Below are 17,624 nucleotides of genomic sequence, written 5' to 3'. Positions count from 1 at the left end.
GCGCCACTACCCCAACCAGGAGACACAAACAAAGCAAGGCCAACGGCCACCTAGGACACGCCCAGCCATCGAGGTACCTGCCCCTTTATTGGCTTAGATCGATGACAATGATCAAGAAGCAGCCCAATTAATTGGGACCAAGTTTAAGGCCCGCCTAAAAGCGCGCAAAGCCCCTCCAGGTATAAGAAGGAACCCCTGCGAAAGGTTCGCTCTCTTGGATTTGGCTCTCAAGCGGAGAGACCATTCCACCAGCAAATAAGTTCAAGTTCAACGCTCGCTACCAGACGGACAACCTTAGCTGTACTCCTGTTACCTCTTCGAACCCAACAGCCTCAGATCCAAACAACGGCCATTGTTCTTCTGACATAAGTGGGCACCCGAAGTTAAGTATAGGTGTTAGTGATGGATAAATCATACTGTGTGTAAATAAAGTAGTATTGACTTTGAACTAACTGGTGTATTGGCTCTTTGATCGGTATTCGGGTTGAACCTTGTGGCGGTATCGAGAGATATCTGGCGACTTTGAAAGCATACTCAGAATTATAATTAAGAAAGGCGACCTTATTAACTGCCATATTTATAGCAAGTAAACAGAGCAACATTACTGGTGACTCTGCCGGGACTCGACTTACAAGTGGCTTTGACACTCCGAGAGAACCCAAATTTGAATTAGAAACCCAATTGGAAAAAGCAAGATCAAATCTCCAAGATTCGGAAGTGCTATTTGCATGCGTACTAACAAGGGATATAAGGTAACCTAGATAGATTTTGTTACGTAAAACTGTCGGGAGTTTTGTAGACCGGAAAATAGCGTAAGCGTACCCATGTTTGCATCACCACTTTATTCCCCCCTGTTCCAAATTCGGTAGAAACCCATAGATTACAGTAGAGATGCAATGAAGGCAATGGAACGCCTTATGAACCCCCAGGAATTCGAGGTCGCAGCGACCAATAGAGCAGAGCAGTGTCCCATATGGGAAGAGGAAATTTGGAAGTATCTAAAAAAGGAAAGGATGGCCCCTTTGGAGCGAATTTTGTGCAAATGAGGAAACGGGTCCCGGGAGTATAGGACATACTTGGTGGGAGCACCTGACCGAGATTCATAAGAAAAACTTAGGAAAAGCTCGTAAGCCGATGGCAATCGTGTCCTGCTTGGCACAATTGCGAGGCACAGAGGAGGTCGTGAAGACGCTCCGCAGAGAGATTCAGGACAGAGAGAGAAGAAGTGAGGGGGACGTTAGCGAATGCGAGAAAGTTAACAGGCAACTTAGAGAGCAGTTAGCGGCGAAGGACAAGGAGATGGCTGATGTCAAACAGGCACATCAATCTGGTCTCGCTCACCTAAGCAGCTTTCAGTCACAGTATGATAAGGCCTACCAAGACACGCAACGTGCGATGTTGGTACGAGAAGAGACAGAACATCAAGTCGAGCAATTAAAGAAGCAATGTAACGATTTAAAAGTGGCCCTACGAGCACTCCACAGCTCCACGACGGAACAAAGGCAGAGTTCGGTAGACCACGCCAAATACCGAAAGCAAATTGCAGACCTGCAATCCCTGCTCTCGGTACAAAATGGTTTCCAGAATACATTTGGACCCCAGTTAGATCAGGAAAATGGCCCTGATTGGCAGGAGTTAAATGAAACTGCCCATCACTATGTACATGGAACATGTACTCAGGATAAAATCCAGAAAAGGAAAGCACCCCCTCCCCCGACTGCACAGGCAGAGCACAATCCCATGAACCCTGTCACCACACAGCGCAGGGCCACAACAAACGGAGACCCGATTTTCTGTACACTACCCCACTAACAGTCAGCCAATTAAGGGACGCGTGCGACAAAATAACACCGTTCCAACCCACATCGGACCCACACCATTATTTTGCAAAGGTTAAACAACAGGCGACCATGTACGGCCTGGATGAAAAAGAGCAAGTTAAGTTCAGAGTGTTGAGCCTCGACCCCTTAGTCGTGGCAGCCCTTACCAACCTACAAAATGTAGGAGGAGGCACCCTCCAAGAAATGCATGCAGCGATCCTATATGCGATTGGCTACAATAAGGGAGATCCCATTGAAGGCCTCAATACATGTAGGCAGAAAAAGACCGAGCACCCAACAGCGTTTGCTGGACGCCTTTGGACTCATTTCACAGCAGTATTTGGAATTAGTCCGCGCCCATTTGACACCAGAGAATATGGCCAAATGGACTTGAATCCTAGTCTCTCTTGCGACCGAAGCAGAACAGAGAGCTTGCACCAATTATGACCCCTCATACGATACCCACAATGAGAAATGGGTACTAAAGAGATTATCCCGAGCTTGGGAACAGTCCCTTCAGGGAAAGTCACAATACGGAAAAGCAGATGAAGAGCAGGTAGATGCTAACATGCATCCAGTCAGGACACACCAAAACCCCGCATGGGTAAACGAGGGAAGAAACAGCCCACAGCAGCCTAAATCCCAAGAGCGCGACAATTGCGGACGGTTAGGACATTACGCCCAAGAGTGCAATGCCCCCCAGAAACAGCAGCGAAATCAGCAGGCAAATACCCTGAATAAGAACAGATCCAAGCCCATTCATAGTGTTAGCGCCAGTTCCGAGAACGCAGGCATAAACGGCACCGATTGACGGTGTTCGGACTTTCCAACTTGGGTCTGCGACACCCTTTGGGACAAGTCCGGATAGCCGGTAGTAGCAGGCACAGTCCGGGGACACCGCGCAGAATTTCTTTGGGACACAGGAGGGTGCCGTACCACACTAAATTCCTCCACAATGTTCCAACGGGATACATGGCCCACCACAGATACCATTACCCTTAGCGGTTTCACAGGACACTTGCAGCAGGGACACATTACAGCCCCTGTAGAATTCAGATAGGCAACATTAAAACCAAATACCCCGTCGTTCTAGTAGATCTCCCCAGACAGCCGAACACATTTTGGGATAGATTTTATGAGCTCCCACAATCTTTCATTCGACCCAGTAAATACATGTGTGTGGAGAATGGCAAAGGCAGCACGACCCGCCACGCTCACAGTTAGAGACTACGTACACAGGATTAGTGCAGTAGGAGACGTCTGGTTTGATCCACAAACCATTAGTCAGGACAAAGACGTTAGAGACGTTCTGCAAAGACACAAAGCTTCTTTTGCCCAGCAAAAGCACGACTGCGGCAAGATAGCAGGTTTAGTAAACATCACAGGACCCGACCCCAAACCCACAAAACAGTACGGTTTACCCCAACAAGCAGAGGGAGAAATTGCAACGGTCATCCAAAGTTTACTTGACCAAGGCGTACTTCGTAGAGTAACCTCAACTAACAATACCCCAATTTGACCAGTCAGGAAACCCAATGGCTCATGGCGATTGACCATTGATTATTGGGAACTAAACAAAGTGACCCCATTAGCAGCCCCCACCATAGCCATGATTCCCGAGACAATGTTAAAACAGGGACCCCAGTCAAACTGTTTCTCGGTTTTGGACATCAGCAACGGCTTTAGGTCCATTCCTTTGGATAAAGCGTGCAAATACAAATTTGCTTTCACCTTCCAAGGACAACAATATACGTGGACGTGCCTACCACAAGACTTCCACAACTCCCCCTCCATTTTCAACCGACAGCTGGCAAATGGATTAGCTAAATTTTCCCGACCCGATTGCCTTGTCCAGTATGTAGGCGACTTACTTCTACAGACACACACTAAGGGAGAGCACATTTCGCTCCTCACCGAATTATTAGGACTCCTTCATGAAATCGGATGCAAGATAAACCCCCAAAAGGCCGAGATTCTACAAGAAAAAGTATTTAGGCACAGTGATCACCCATGGCAAACGAGAGATCGAGCATAAATGCATTGACTCCATTGTTAAATTACCCTTGCCCCATAATGTTACAGCCCTCCGGTCATTTCTAGGACTGGTTGGCTACTGCAGGAACCACATAGACTGTTTTGCCACAAAGGCAGCCCCTCTTTCCGAATTCCTAAAGAAGCAAGCCCCATGGGAATGGCTTCCACAGCACACTAATACCGTGGATGCATTAAACCGAGCCCTCAGCACAGCTCCCGCATTACAGGTCCCAAATCCACTCTCCCCATACGCAATTGAGGTTGCAACCATCGACTGAACCCTTTCGGCCGTGCTCCTCCAGGAAAGACACGATAGTTTAGGCCCCGTAGTATACGCCTCATGAGTTCTCGATCCAGTAGAGCAAGGATTTTCTGCCTGCGAAAGGCACTTGCTCGCAGTCTTTTGGGCTGTTCAGTACTTTGCGTGCATAACAGGACTCAACCCCATAACCATTTTAACAGAGCACACCCCAACCCAACTTCTACTAGACGGTAGACTAAAGGACAGCACAGTCAGCCAAATTCGCACAGCACAATGGACCCTACTCTTACAAGGACGAGACAGTACAGTTAAACGAATTAAGACACACACGTTTCTCGCAGATAATTTACAGTACACAGGCACCCCACGGGTGTGAGATCATTACCACCAGGCACAACACAGGACCCTTTGTACCCAAATCAGCTCCCCCGAAACCAGGTACTACACCCCAGAGACCCCAGCCCACAATCGCACCTCTTAAGATTTATGTGGATGGCTCCTCCACAGTTTTAAACAAATCACTGGTTGTGGCATTTATGTAGAGGACGCGCAGGGGTGCGTGTTAAGAGGAGATATCAATTGAAATTGCCTGGACATCTAGGTTCGCAGGCAGCAGAATTAGCAGCCGTAGCATATATTGTAGACCACCCCGACTCGTTCCCGACCCCAGCCGACATATACTCCGGCAGCCTATATGTCTGCAATAGTTTAACGGAATTCCTACCCCTGTGGGAATCTAGAGGTTTAGTTTCCGCGGATGGAAAACCCCTACCCTCAGCCCCATTACTTCAGCATATTCTCAGGACAGCAAAAGATCGTACATACAGTATCGTTAAAGTCCTTAGCCACCATCGTTCTTCCCCCCCATGTAACGTTAAGGCAGATGCCCTAGCAAAGACAGGTTCCAGACATGGTCACTTTTAGAATCCCCCCGAGAGTGCCCCAGTACACACAGTCCAGGTCTCACAGACCAACATTCAAGATTTAGCTCAAGCCCAAAAGGAAGACGAAAAGCTCAGGGAAGTTTTAAACGATAACTTTCCAGCCCCCTACGATAAGTACAGAAATGCTTTAACAGCACACGATGGCATAATTTTAAAAGATGGTATTTATGTGGTCCCCATCCAAGATAGAAACCAAATTATCTGCCAATTCCATGACAACCATGGACATCAAGGGATAGTTGCAACCCTTGCCCACCTCAGACCTCTCTGCTGGTGGCCCGATTTAAAATCCAATGTAACGCATTATATTGAAAATTGTTTAATTTGCGCCCAGAACAATCCAGACAGGAATGAGAGGAAAGGTCATCTCAGTCACACCCGCCCTGTTAATGGCCCCGGGACGAATTTACAGATTGATTACATAGGTCCCCTACCCCTCTGCAAGAATGGTTTTAAGTATGTGTTGGTAGTAATCGACACCTTCACGAAATGGGTGGAAGATTTTCCATCCAGAACTAACACGGCTAAAGCGACAGCCAAGATCCTAACGCAGCTCATCTTCACAAGATGGGGCCTTCCCCGTAGTATAGAGTCAGACCAAGGCTCACATTTCACAGGACGCATCATGAAAAATGTCCTCACAATTTTCGGCATCCGACAAAACTTTCATATTGTCTATCACCCCCAATCAAGTGGAATTGTAGAGCGAATGAATAGAACCCTCAAGGCAACCCTCAGGAAAATGGTGCAACAGCACAATACCACATGGGACACAGTTCTCCCCTTTGCACTCACGTTCATAAGGAACACTGTATTCACTTCGACAGGATACACCCCCCACACCCTCATGACTGGACGACCCATGAAGGGAACAGAATACTTATTCGGGCTTGATTTGGCCAGCCCCACAGTCACCACCCTCGCCCATGAGAAAGTGGTACAGCAGATTCTCGATAATGTTAAAGCAGCTACAGCTCGCCGCAGCTGTTCAGCTTGGTACACGAAAGAAACAAAGTAAGGTATGTTTCGGCAAGACAGTACACGCCACAGAATTTTCAATAGGGCAGCAGGTCATGCTCTCCCTGTACTACCCCAGTTCATTTCTCTCCCCCAAATTCACAGGACCCTACTCCATTTCAGATAAAATCAGCCCCTCCGTTTATAAGATCACTTATCCCAATGGCAAGTCAGGATGGTTTCACATCAACCAGCTTACGGCTTATGGCACACAGAGCAACCACTCACACCACATCTCACTTGCAGCAGCAGACGAACACGCCCCGCCCATGGATGACCTATTCCTACCCTCCACCAACCAGTCCAGCCCATCCTCGGACACCACTTCGACTCCACCCCCAGAGGCACGACTCCACCTCTCCCTTCATTCGACCAGCACCGACAACAACAGCACTGATACACTGGACCCCATGGACCCGCCACATGATTTCCATTCTGCACCAGGCCCCACTCCCAGCGACTCCGAACAAGATTCGTTCCGACTCCTTACATAAAAGCCCCTGAACCGGACCCACCGCCCGCCGACTATAGATTGCCCCCTACCGCCTCCAACCTAGACACGCAACATTGGCACCGCGACAATTCCTACAGACTCATCTGCAACGATGAGGTGGACCCCACTTCGCCCCAAGCAGCCTTGGCACAGCTACTCCAATCACGAGTGTGGCAACCAGGAGAAGGTGATCACTCAAGAGTCTAACTCCCATCAGACGAGCCCCTTTGCGACTCCTTTCGCTATAGAGCGATGAGGTGTCCAGATGATGGTAAAAAGGAACCGATAGAGATTTACGGTGTCCTTCTTTCTGATGGAGCCTGCCCGATTTTGTTATTTTAGCAGTCATAACTACTCTTTTAATGCCAAATGGTAGTTAGAGGAACTAGTTTGTCGGCAGACACCCATTCATAACTACTCTTCTGATTCGACGGCAATGATAAGAGGCAGTATCCACGATGAACACAAATTCTTTCCATTCTTGTCCGGTCACCCAGGCAGTGGAGTAATGGCACTGATCCCCACCCTGCCTGAGGACCCCCATCTGGTCAGCTACGCTCGGGTAGTGCACCTACGGCACTTGTCACCGTCCTACCCGGGGATTCCACCCATTCTTGCCCCACCGAAACCCATACGCACCCCATTCGGAGCTTTTGGTTCGAAACTCTTTTACTGTTCTTTTCGTCTGTGGTTTAAAGAATGCTCTTTGCCACAAGTTTTGTTTGTTTTCCGGCGACCCATAGGTCGCTATATCCCACATGCTATTTACATCCTCAAACACTTGGATGGAACCCTTTGCTGCTGGACGGAGACATTGTCCGCCCACTCACCGCATTGATCACTCAGGCTGCGACACTGCTCGCACTGTGACAGTATTTTCTTTTCAGAAGTCCCCAAAAATATTTGGTTTAAAAAAAAAAATGAGGGAGTATCATATGGTGACAATTCTAATGGGCAATTGATAATAAAAGGACAGACATACAAGATCTTAAACAAGGTAATAACAGATATTATGCTTGTGTCCACAGGAAATCCAGAACACCAGAAGACAGAGGAAGACCAAGAAGGAAAAAGAAGACAGACATCATGATCTACATTTAGATCTTCGTGGGATCACTACAGTTACGCGCGGACGCGACCCCCCCCCCCCCCCCCCCACGACCCCTACCCCACAGGCCATGAATGTTTCCCATCCCTGCCACACACCACACCCAGAGACAGCTACTGACACTCCAACCTGGTGAGACAACCTTATAAAATGGTATTCCCTTTCATACATCGTAGAAGCACAGTTAGTCATTGCAATACTCTGCAGTGTCATCCAGACACTGAACTTCAGAAATGGCGGAGGAAAGCCTCCCGCACTCCGGTATATACACTCCGACCCCCTATTTTCGGACTCCAGCAAACCCCCCACTCTCTCCAAGTAAATAAAGTGCATCGACTAATTTCTTTTGTTTGTTCTAATAAAGTAAGATGTGAAATTCTGTACTTGACCGCCAAGATACAGAGAAATGCAATGCTGCTATTATATAGTTTATACTGTTTGTAAATTCTTATGATTGACTAAAGATAGTTTAGAGAAGGATAGTTAGAGGTTCCCGTGCTTTAAATGAAAAAGAAATGTAATGCAAGCTTGAATGTTATAGCGCCCCTTAGAATTTTATAATAATGTGATGTACAGAAAGCAATTTAGGTAAAGGTTCCAATCCATAGGACAGAGAAGGATAGAACCTGTCCTTGATTGCGGGTGCTCGACTTAGGCACAGAACAAAGAAGATCCAGTAACATGATCCTTCATGCTTCGCGTTGAGGATCACAAGGAGGGAGTGTAGCCATCTGGGATGGCCACTTTCAGTATACAAAATGGACACTCACAGAGCCTATAGGGAAATATGGACAATACAAAGCAACAAGCAGGCACAGAGCCTGAATGTATATTTGGAAGGCAGTCTGCAGACGGAAGCGAAACTCTGGGTCGATTTACATATTGATGGACCATCTCCGGGAAACAAAGAACTAGTGCCCAGGTAGCCGATACTGTCCCAGACAGTCCGGCGCCACTAAGCCAACCAGAAGACACAAACAAAGTAAGGCCAACGGCCACCTAGGACACGCCCAGCCATCAAGGCACCCGCCCCTTTATTGGCTTAGATCGATGACAATGATCAAGAAGCGGCCCAATTAATTGGGACCAAGTTTAAGGCCCGCCTAAAAGCGTGCAAAGCCCCTCCAAGTATAAGGAACCCCCGCGAAAGGTTCGCTCTCTTGGATTTGGCTCTCAAGCAGAGAGACCCTTCCACCAGCATCACCAGAAGCAAGCAAGTTCAAGTTCAACGCTCGCTACCAGACGGACGACCTTAGCTGTACTCCGGTTATCTCTTCGAACCCAACAGCCTCAGATCCGAACAACGGCCATTGTTCTTCTGACCTAAGTGGGCACCCAAAGTTAAGTATAGGTGTTAGTGATTGATATAGTTTAGCCTGTAGTGTTATTGAGCATGAGTAAATCATACGGTGTGTAAATAAAGTAGTATTGACTTTGAACTAACTAACTGGTGTATTGGCTCTTTGATCGGTATTCGGGTCGAACCTTGTGGCGGTATCGAGAGATACCTGGCGACTCGGAAAGCATACTCATAATTCGGATTAAGAAAGGTGACCTTATTAACTGCCATATTTATAGCAAGTAAACAGAGCAACAAGATGTACCTGTAAATATGCGCTGTGGTCACACTGGGGATTAATAACTGAGGCTGACCCGCTAAAGGGGGACCACAGCCACAGCGGGAGGGGAGACAATGGCCTGTGAATATGTGTGAGGATTTTTGTTTGTCTTGGTCTTCCCTTTTGTCTTCTTTTCCTTGTTTTTGTTTTATAACTGCAATTTTCCCCCTTTTTTGAGTGGGTATGCAACATGTAATTTAACTTATGAACTGTTGTGTGAAACAGAAAATGTGAAAACCTATAAAAACATTGTTTTTAAAAAGAGCTCTAACGGCATTTTACTGCCTCAATGACCCCAGAAATATGGGAAAAGAAAAAACAGAATGTGTCATTAAAAACATCAGAAATATGTTTTTAAGCAAAATATTATGAACACTAAATAATGCACAAGTGAAATGAATGTTAAATGGATGCTCAAGTTGCAAAATATTGCTGCAAGTATTACTTAAATGCAGCACAGCATTTACAAGAAAATATGGATGTACAAATAGACGTATTAAATAATGTATTGAATATAACCAACTGCTGCCGATTTACAAATTTGATCAAGTGTAAATTGTATATTTCTTAATTATGGTTTGGCATATATATCCCCAGAACATACGATTGTTGTGCCAAAATGTAAATTTGCACTGCCCCTGCCAAAGTTTCTAAACAGTTGAATAAACATTAAAAAGGAAAATACTTCCATAACCAGAATGTTATGGACAGATATGTCAAAATTCTGATTAGATTGCATTTTGAAGGTCAGAATGTGATTTAAGATCACAAACAGCAATTGAAGCACAGCTGTTTGGACTCCATATTAAGCCATGGTACAATGGAGTAAAAACAATTCACGTATGCTCTGAAATATTAACCAGCAGCAGACTATAAAGAGAGGGTGTGCCGACTAATTTTTTTTTTGACACCAGCTCTTTTGCACAAAAAAAAAAGCAACATGAGCTAGTCAAAGAATATACATTTTTGACCCATAAATTATCAAAGCAAGTGAAATAATCCAGAATGGTCACAAACATCAGCTGCCAATAAGCTACAAGTGGAATCCTGCAACACTGGTGCGGAGATGGATCTAGCCTGCATTTCTTAATGTCTCCCTCTATGTTCATTAAAAAAAAAAAAATCACAACTTCCAGATGCCCCAAAGTGTCTTACAGTCATTGACATACATTTGATGTGCGCACACTGTTGTAATGTCGGAAACGTGGCAGCCAATTTGTACACTATAAACTCTTAAAACAACAAAGTGATAATGAGCAGATAATTTGTTTTTGTGATGTTGATTGAGGGATAAATATCGGGCCAGATACCGGAGATATCTCTCTAATCTTACAGTACACTAGGATCTTTTACATCCAACTGAAAGTGCACAAGTAGCTTGGTTTAATGTTTCATCTGCGTTATGGCAATATTGTTAATGTAGCGCGTCGCCAGTGCTGCACTGGTGTGTCAGCTTAGATTGATTCACTTAAGTCCTGGAGTAGGCTTTAACCGGCAGACTTGAGTCAGAACGAGGGTGCTACCAACCATGGCTGACATATAACAAGTCCTGAAAAGAAATTGACCATGAGCATGCTTTTGGCCAGAAGAAGGACCCGTGACTATGTCATTGGTTACTGGCCACCTAGTTAACATCTTAAAACACACCCACCTCAGAAGTGGAAATCTCAGTAGCTGCCTATTTGCTGTGAACATTGAAATATAATTGTTGAAAACATACACTGAATTACAATGGGCATTTCAAATATAGAAAACATTCCAAAACATGCACTTTATGTACATACCTGATTAGGGCATGGGATGGGATAATCCTGACAGTAATCATGAACCCAAGTAGTTTCCCAAGTTGTCCGAAAGGCTTGTTCATAAATATAGCATCCCAGAAGCCCAACCAGAGGTACTAAGTATAAGCCGCTAAATACTCCAATTCGGATCATAAATTTCTTCAGCTTCTCCTGATTTCTTCCATCATGTTGGATCACCTGTCGCACGTGATTCAAGGAAATAATTCCTGCCAACAGAAGGGACAATCCCACCACCACACAGAGGCACAAGGGCGTCAAGATAAAATAACGCAAAGCATTCAAGTCATACAGCCCGACAAAGCACACACCACTGATATTGTCACCTTCAACTTTGTTCAAAGCAAGCAGCATTATTGTGAATATCCCAGGTATTCCCCAGGCAACAGAATGATACCACAACACTTTCTGTTCAATAGCTTCACAACTCCACTTAAGTCCTGCTGCCAGGAACCAGGTTATGGTCAGGATGACCCACCAAATAGTCCCAGCCATGGTAAAGAAATATAATAACATGAAAAGGATGGTGCACCCCTTGTTCTGTGCTCCTATTACAACTGTTTCCATGGTTCCCAGTTTCTCATCTGCCTTGTGGCACACTATATTATTACCAGCGACAAAGCCCACAAAGTACATGAGAGATACTATGCTGTAGCACACTGCATAGAAAATGATTGGCCGTTCAGGGTATCGAAATCTTCTAACATCGATGAGGAAAGTCAGGAATGTGAAGAGAGTTGCACACAAACAAAAGATGGAAACAACTCCAATGAAACATTTGGCAAAGTTAAGTTCATCTTCTTTGAAGAACATGTTGGGACAAGGCGGCAAACAGTCATCTACACCGAGAAATGAACTGCCGTGCCCAGTAGGAGTTTTCAAGGGCCTTGGACACCAAAATCTATAATCCTTCACTACTGCTTGTGAAGTCTTCTCTGTAATCGATTTTGAAGTTGGAGCTACCGAAGAATGCTGGCCGTCAACACAATCTTCTAGCCTTAAAAATAAAAATTCACATCAAATTCATCTTAAAAATCAGGTAAAGACTGAAATAATGTTCATTTTATCACACATCAGAGACAATTTCATACTAAAAATAAATACAAAATGGAGGACTGTCATTCCTCAAATTCATTATTTCTGTGAACCCACCTGGATATCTGACATTTTTGGTGTTAATATGCTCATCAAATGCCCCAAATTGAGGAATCTTAACTTCTGTTCTACAATTAATACTTCTTTATTTGAAGTTTCCCCTGGTCAGAAAAGCTGACAATGAAAAGTGAACAATGGAGCCAGGTCTTAATGTTCCTTGATATAGTAAACTGCAACTCCCAGCCACCACAAAGTCCAGCACATTAAACACAGCTGTTTCAAGTCTATGAGTATATCAGCAAACTCTACTGTACTGAAATATAATCCAAATTAGACATAAGTGGAACCTTTAATGTGGTGCAGCAAGTCAAGGAGCTCTCCCAAAAAAAGTAGACAAAACAGTATTTGATTTGAAAAAACCTCAAGGTAATGAAAGATTTGGTAAACTGGAGGCGTGTTTGGAATATGGAAGGAATACCAGAGTGCAGGGCCATTTTAATTCTTTAATGGAGTGTGTGTTGTTGGCTAGGCCAGAATTTGTTGCCCATCCTCAATTGCCCTTGAGAAGCTGGCATGGAATCACTTTTTTGAACCACTGCAGGCCATCTGGTATAGATGCACCTACAGTATTCGTAGGAAGGAAGTTCCAGGAATTTAACCTAGCAACAGTGAATTAACCTAGCAACAGTGAAGGAAATGTGATGTAGCTCCAAGTCAGGTTGTTTTGTAGCAAAACCAGAAAATGCTGGAAAATCACAGCAGGTTTAATAGCATCTGTGAAGGGAGAATGGAGCTAATGCTTCGAATCTGGATGACCTGATGCTGCCAGGTCAGCTGAGATTTTCCTGCATTTTCTATTTTTTTTTAAACTTGTTTCATCTGGAGATGTTTTGTAGCTTGGAGGGGAATTTGCAGGCGATTGTGTTCCCATGCATATACTGCTCGTTCTCATAGGTGGCAGAGGCGCACAGGTTTGGAAGGTGTTGTCGAAGGAAGCGTGACAAGTTGCTGCAGGGTACCTTGCATATGGTACACACTGCTGCTGTGTGCCAGTGGTGGAGGGACGAATGTTGACGTGGTGGATGGGGCGTCAATCAAGTGGATTTCTTTGTCCTGGATTTTGCTGAGCTACTTGAGTGTTGTTGCAGCAGTGCTCATTCAGGCAAGTGGAGAGTATTCCATCACACTCTTACCTTTTAGTTGGCTGGCAGATTTTGGGGATTCACTCACCAGTGAGTTGCTCAGCATAAAATTCCAAGTCTTTTGACCTACTTTTGTAGCCACAACATTTAAATGCATGGTCCAGTTAAGACTCTGGTCAATAGTTAACTCTCAGCATGTTGGTGGTGGGGTATTCAGTGATGGTAATGCCATTGAATGTCATGGGGAGATGGTTAGATTCTCTCTTGTTGGAAATGGTCATTGCCCCCAACTTAAGCAGCCACGAACAGCTGCACGTCATTCAAGGGCAGCACGGTAGCACAGTGGTTAGCACAGTGGCTTCACCGCTCCAGGGTCCCAGATTCGATTCCCAGCTTGGGTCACTGCCTGTGTGGAGTCTGCACATTCTCCCCGTGTCTGCGTGGGTTTCCTCCGGGTGTTTTCCGGTTTCCTCCCACAGTCCAAAGATGTGCAGGTTAGGTGGGGTTACTGGGATAGGTTAGAAGAGTGGGCTTAAATGGGGTGCTCTTTCTGCACTGTAAATTCTATGATTTCAAGACTGAATATTGTCCAGGTCTTGCTGCATTAGGGCACAGACAACTTTAGTATTGGAGTCATTACAAATGGTATTGAACATTGTGGAGTCATGAACAAATAGAAAAATCATAGAAGAATCATTGAATCCCTACAGTGTAGAAGGAGGCCATTCGGCTCATCGAGTCTGCATCGACTCTCTGAAACAGCATCTTACTTAGGCCCACTCTACCGCTCTATCCCACCTATCCGTTGGACCAAGGGGCAATTTAGAGAAGCCAATCCATCTAACATCACATCTGCACATCTTTGGACTGTGGGAGGAAACTGTAGCACCTGGAGGAAACCCACACAGAGAATGTACAAGCTCGACAGTCACCCAAGGTCAGAATTGAATCTGGGTCCCTGTCGCGGTGAGGCAGTAATGCTAACCACTGTGCCACCGTGCCCACTCTGATCTTCTGATGGAGGGTGTGAGATTGATGAAGCAACTGAAGAGTATTGCGCGAGGACACTACCCCAAGGAACTCATCCAGGCTTGCCCTGGGGCTGAGATGATTGACATTCAACAACTGCAACCATCTTCCTTTGTGCTAGGTATGACCCCAACAAGTAAAATTTTGCCCCCCGGCTCCCATTGACTTTAGTTTGCCAGGGCTCCTTGAAACCACATTCAGTCAAATTATGCCTTAATAAAGGCAGTCACTCTTGCTTCACCTCGAGTTTAGTTCTTTTGCCACATTTGCACCAAGGCTGCAATGAGGTCCTGAGCTGAGTGACCCTGGAGGAACCCAGAGCAGTGAGCAGGTTATTGCTGAGTAAGTGCTGCTTGATAGCACTGTTGTTGACCCTTCCATCACTTTGCTGATGATGGAGAGCAAACCCATGAGGTGAAAATTCCCCATCCTGGTTTTTTATTAGTTGGTAAATAAGTAGTGAAAGAGGTTGACAGTAAAAAGGGTGATATGAAAACACAACTGAGCATTATTTGCGGTTTGAGAGACAGAGCTTTGCAGAGGATAGAGTGCAGCAGACCAGCCTCAGGGTACTGAAAAGGATGCACCCGGAAGTGACCAAGTTCAGGAGATGGCTTTTGCTGCACTACGGTGGTGCTGCACATTATGGCAGATGATATTTCAGACCTGGAAATAGGCAGTTTGGCGATGAACTGAAGGTCTGAAGCTCAGTTGATGATTAAAAGCAGATCAGTAAGTTTGTGCACTTTAATTAAAACAAGCAAACATGTAAATTTAAATACCAAATGCAAAAAATGCAAAGCCAAGTCAAACAGTATCTAAAAGCAGAAGATCAACATGTCTGTCGTAGTCTTCCATCAGTGTTTTATCATTAAGTTAGTTTTGTATTTCCAGCATTCACTTTTCATTTAATCTCAAATTTGAATTTTTTTGTTTATACTTTACTGGAAACAGATTCCATTGTAAAGGTTCACTTTGATTCCTTCGGCAACGATGAGACACATCTATCATGTAATCTATGTTAAGGCACTAGTGTCAATCCTCTTACCGGTTGCACTGTAGCTCCTCTGGCCACGTGACCCCAAATGTCTTCATTACTTTTTCACAGTCCCGGAGAACTTCCTCACAAAGCTTTCTGCAAGGTGGGACAATCTGAATTTTGTCTGTACAGGCTGGCACAAATGCACTACATAAGAACATTTCCACTTTTGGTGAACAAAGCAGGTTCATAAGTGGTAGAAAAGGCTGCAGGAGGAGAAAACAAAATTACTATGATTATGTTTTACACTGTGACACAATTTCATCTGGTTTCCTATTGGGAAGCATCATATCCTTCACACCACCATATAAATGGATATAGTAGAAGTTAGTTTCAGCTCTATGGTACTGGATTATTTAGATACAGATCAATTGCGAACTTTAGTTTCTCCCTTCAGATCTTTGCACACAATACACCATTGGTCTGGCTCACATTTTGGAAAGGAATGGGAGGAAACCATTGAGTGGAGTATGTGGAAGTTACAGAAGTTTCATTCCCTTTATAAAAGTGTATTTTAGTGCTGAATATATTTAAGGTCTTAATACAAAGTCATGAGACAAGAGGCTTACTGATAGAAATTGACTATTCCAGTCAGATATAAGAGGTTTAAATGAGAACTCATTAAGAATAATTAACCATGGAGGAAGCAGGTCGCAGGTCGGATCGCTCCCGCCCGCGATGGGCAAACGGACCGGTTTCACAGGATTTTTTCGGGACCCGACGACCTGAATCGGTGGAGGAGACGAAGGGAAGAGGTTTCCCCCCGGGGTATGGACAGTTGGACCAGAAGTGGTCGAGTGGAGCGGCAAAGGTCGAAACAGGAGCAGCGGGGACCCCAGACCGGGCGGCGAAGCATGGCGGACGGCAGGGACCAGGCAGCGGAGGCTCTCTGGCCAAGAGAGCAGCAGATGGAGTTTTTTACGAACTGCTTCACCGAACTGAAGAGGGACATGTTGGACCCGATGAGGGCGGTGATGGACCGAATGGTCGAGGCGCAGGCGGTCCAAGAGAAGGCGCTAAGGGAGGTCGAGGTGAAGCTCTCCACCCAGGCGGACACAGTAACGGAGCTGGAGCACGAGGTGGAGGAGCTGAACTCCCACCAGAGGAGGATGCAGGAGCAGCTTGAAGAGCTGGGGAATAGAGCCAGGAGGCAGAACCTGAGGATCGTTGGCCTCCCCGAGGGCTGTGATGGATCGGATGTGGGTGCATACGTGATGGGTATGCTTGGGGTGCTGATGGGACCGGAGGCCTTCCCTCGACCCCTGGAGTTGGATGGGGCGCATAGAGCTCCCGCAAGGAAGCCCAGGACGGGCGACCGACCGAGGGCCTTGGTGGTTCACTTTCACCGGCTTGCTGACAGGGATCGTGTGCTGCGATGGGCCAAGGCGGAGAGGAGCAGCAGATGGGAGAACTGCGAGGTGCGCATCTACCAGGACTTGGGAACGGAGCTGGCCAAGAGGCGTGCAGGATTCATCAAGGTAAAGGCAGCCCTCTACAAAAAGCAGGTTGAGGTTTGGAATGCTGTATCCTGCGAAGCTTTGGGTTACGTTTGAGGAACTCCATCACTACTTTGAGACACCAGAACAGGTTTGGGCCTTCATTAAAGAGAAGCTGGACTTGAACTAATGGGCACTTAGTTTTTTCAGTGCTCTACAGTGGCGGCGGTCCCTTAACCTAGCTTGCTTTGACTAGGAATGGACTTTTATTAAAAGAAGAAGCTGGACTTGAACTAAAGGACTCTGGGCTCACAGAGCTTTTGTGTGGCGGCGGCCTGTTAAATTATCCTGTCCTGTAATGTTTTATCCAAGATTGTTTTCAGCCGGGACAGAGAGCGGGTGCTGGAGGCCGCACTGCTTAGGGTGATTTTGGGAGAGAGAGATCGGGGCCTCTGATGGGGGATGGGCTAGGGGCTGGTTAAGGGACTTGAAAGGGCACGGGGAGATACAATCAGGTTAATGGGTCCTTGGTGTGTGGGGGGAGGGCCCGAGCACTTGGGCGGGAGACAGTCAGGCGCCAAGGGCAGGGGTCAGCGTAGCTAGCGTAGGTCAGGGGGCACCAGGGAGAGTAGGAGAAGGGGCGGGCTAGAGCCAAGCGCAGGGCGGACCTGGCAGGTCAAGCCTCAGGGGGCGGGTGGGCAGGCAGCCGGGAAGGAGAGCAAAGACTTAAGTGGGCAAGGGAGGCGGGGGGGGGGGGGGGAGAAATCACGGATCCCCCGGGGGA

At 46.1% G+C, this 17,624-nt stretch overlaps 1 protein-coding gene across 2 annotated transcripts in view; it reads right to left on the bottom strand.

The window, feature by feature from the left end:
* Window positions 1-17,624, bottom strand: part of LOC140385246 (collagen triple helix repeat-containing protein 1-like) — a 145,440-nt gene that overhangs the window by 91,914 nt on the left and 35,902 nt on the right. For both annotated transcript variants that reach the window (XM_072467173.1, XM_072467172.1), the window contains exons 3-4: window positions 15,414-15,610; window positions 11,082-12,096 (exon numbers count right to left, since the gene is read on the bottom strand). In XM_072467173.1, the coding sequence (XP_072323274.1) occupies window positions 11,082-12,096; window positions 15,414-15,610 (1,212 nt within the window). The remainder of the gene's footprint in view (window positions 1-11,081; window positions 12,097-15,413; window positions 15,611-17,624) is intronic.

This window comes from Scyliorhinus torazame, chromosome 11 (assembly GCF_047496885.1).
Source record: "Scyliorhinus torazame isolate Kashiwa2021f chromosome 11, sScyTor2.1, whole genome shotgun sequence".
NCBI lineage: Eukaryota > Metazoa > Chordata > Chondrichthyes > Carcharhiniformes > Scyliorhinidae > Scyliorhinus > Scyliorhinus torazame.
Note: the sequence above shows the minus strand (reverse complement) of the source record. Positions and strands in the feature narration are given on the sequence as shown.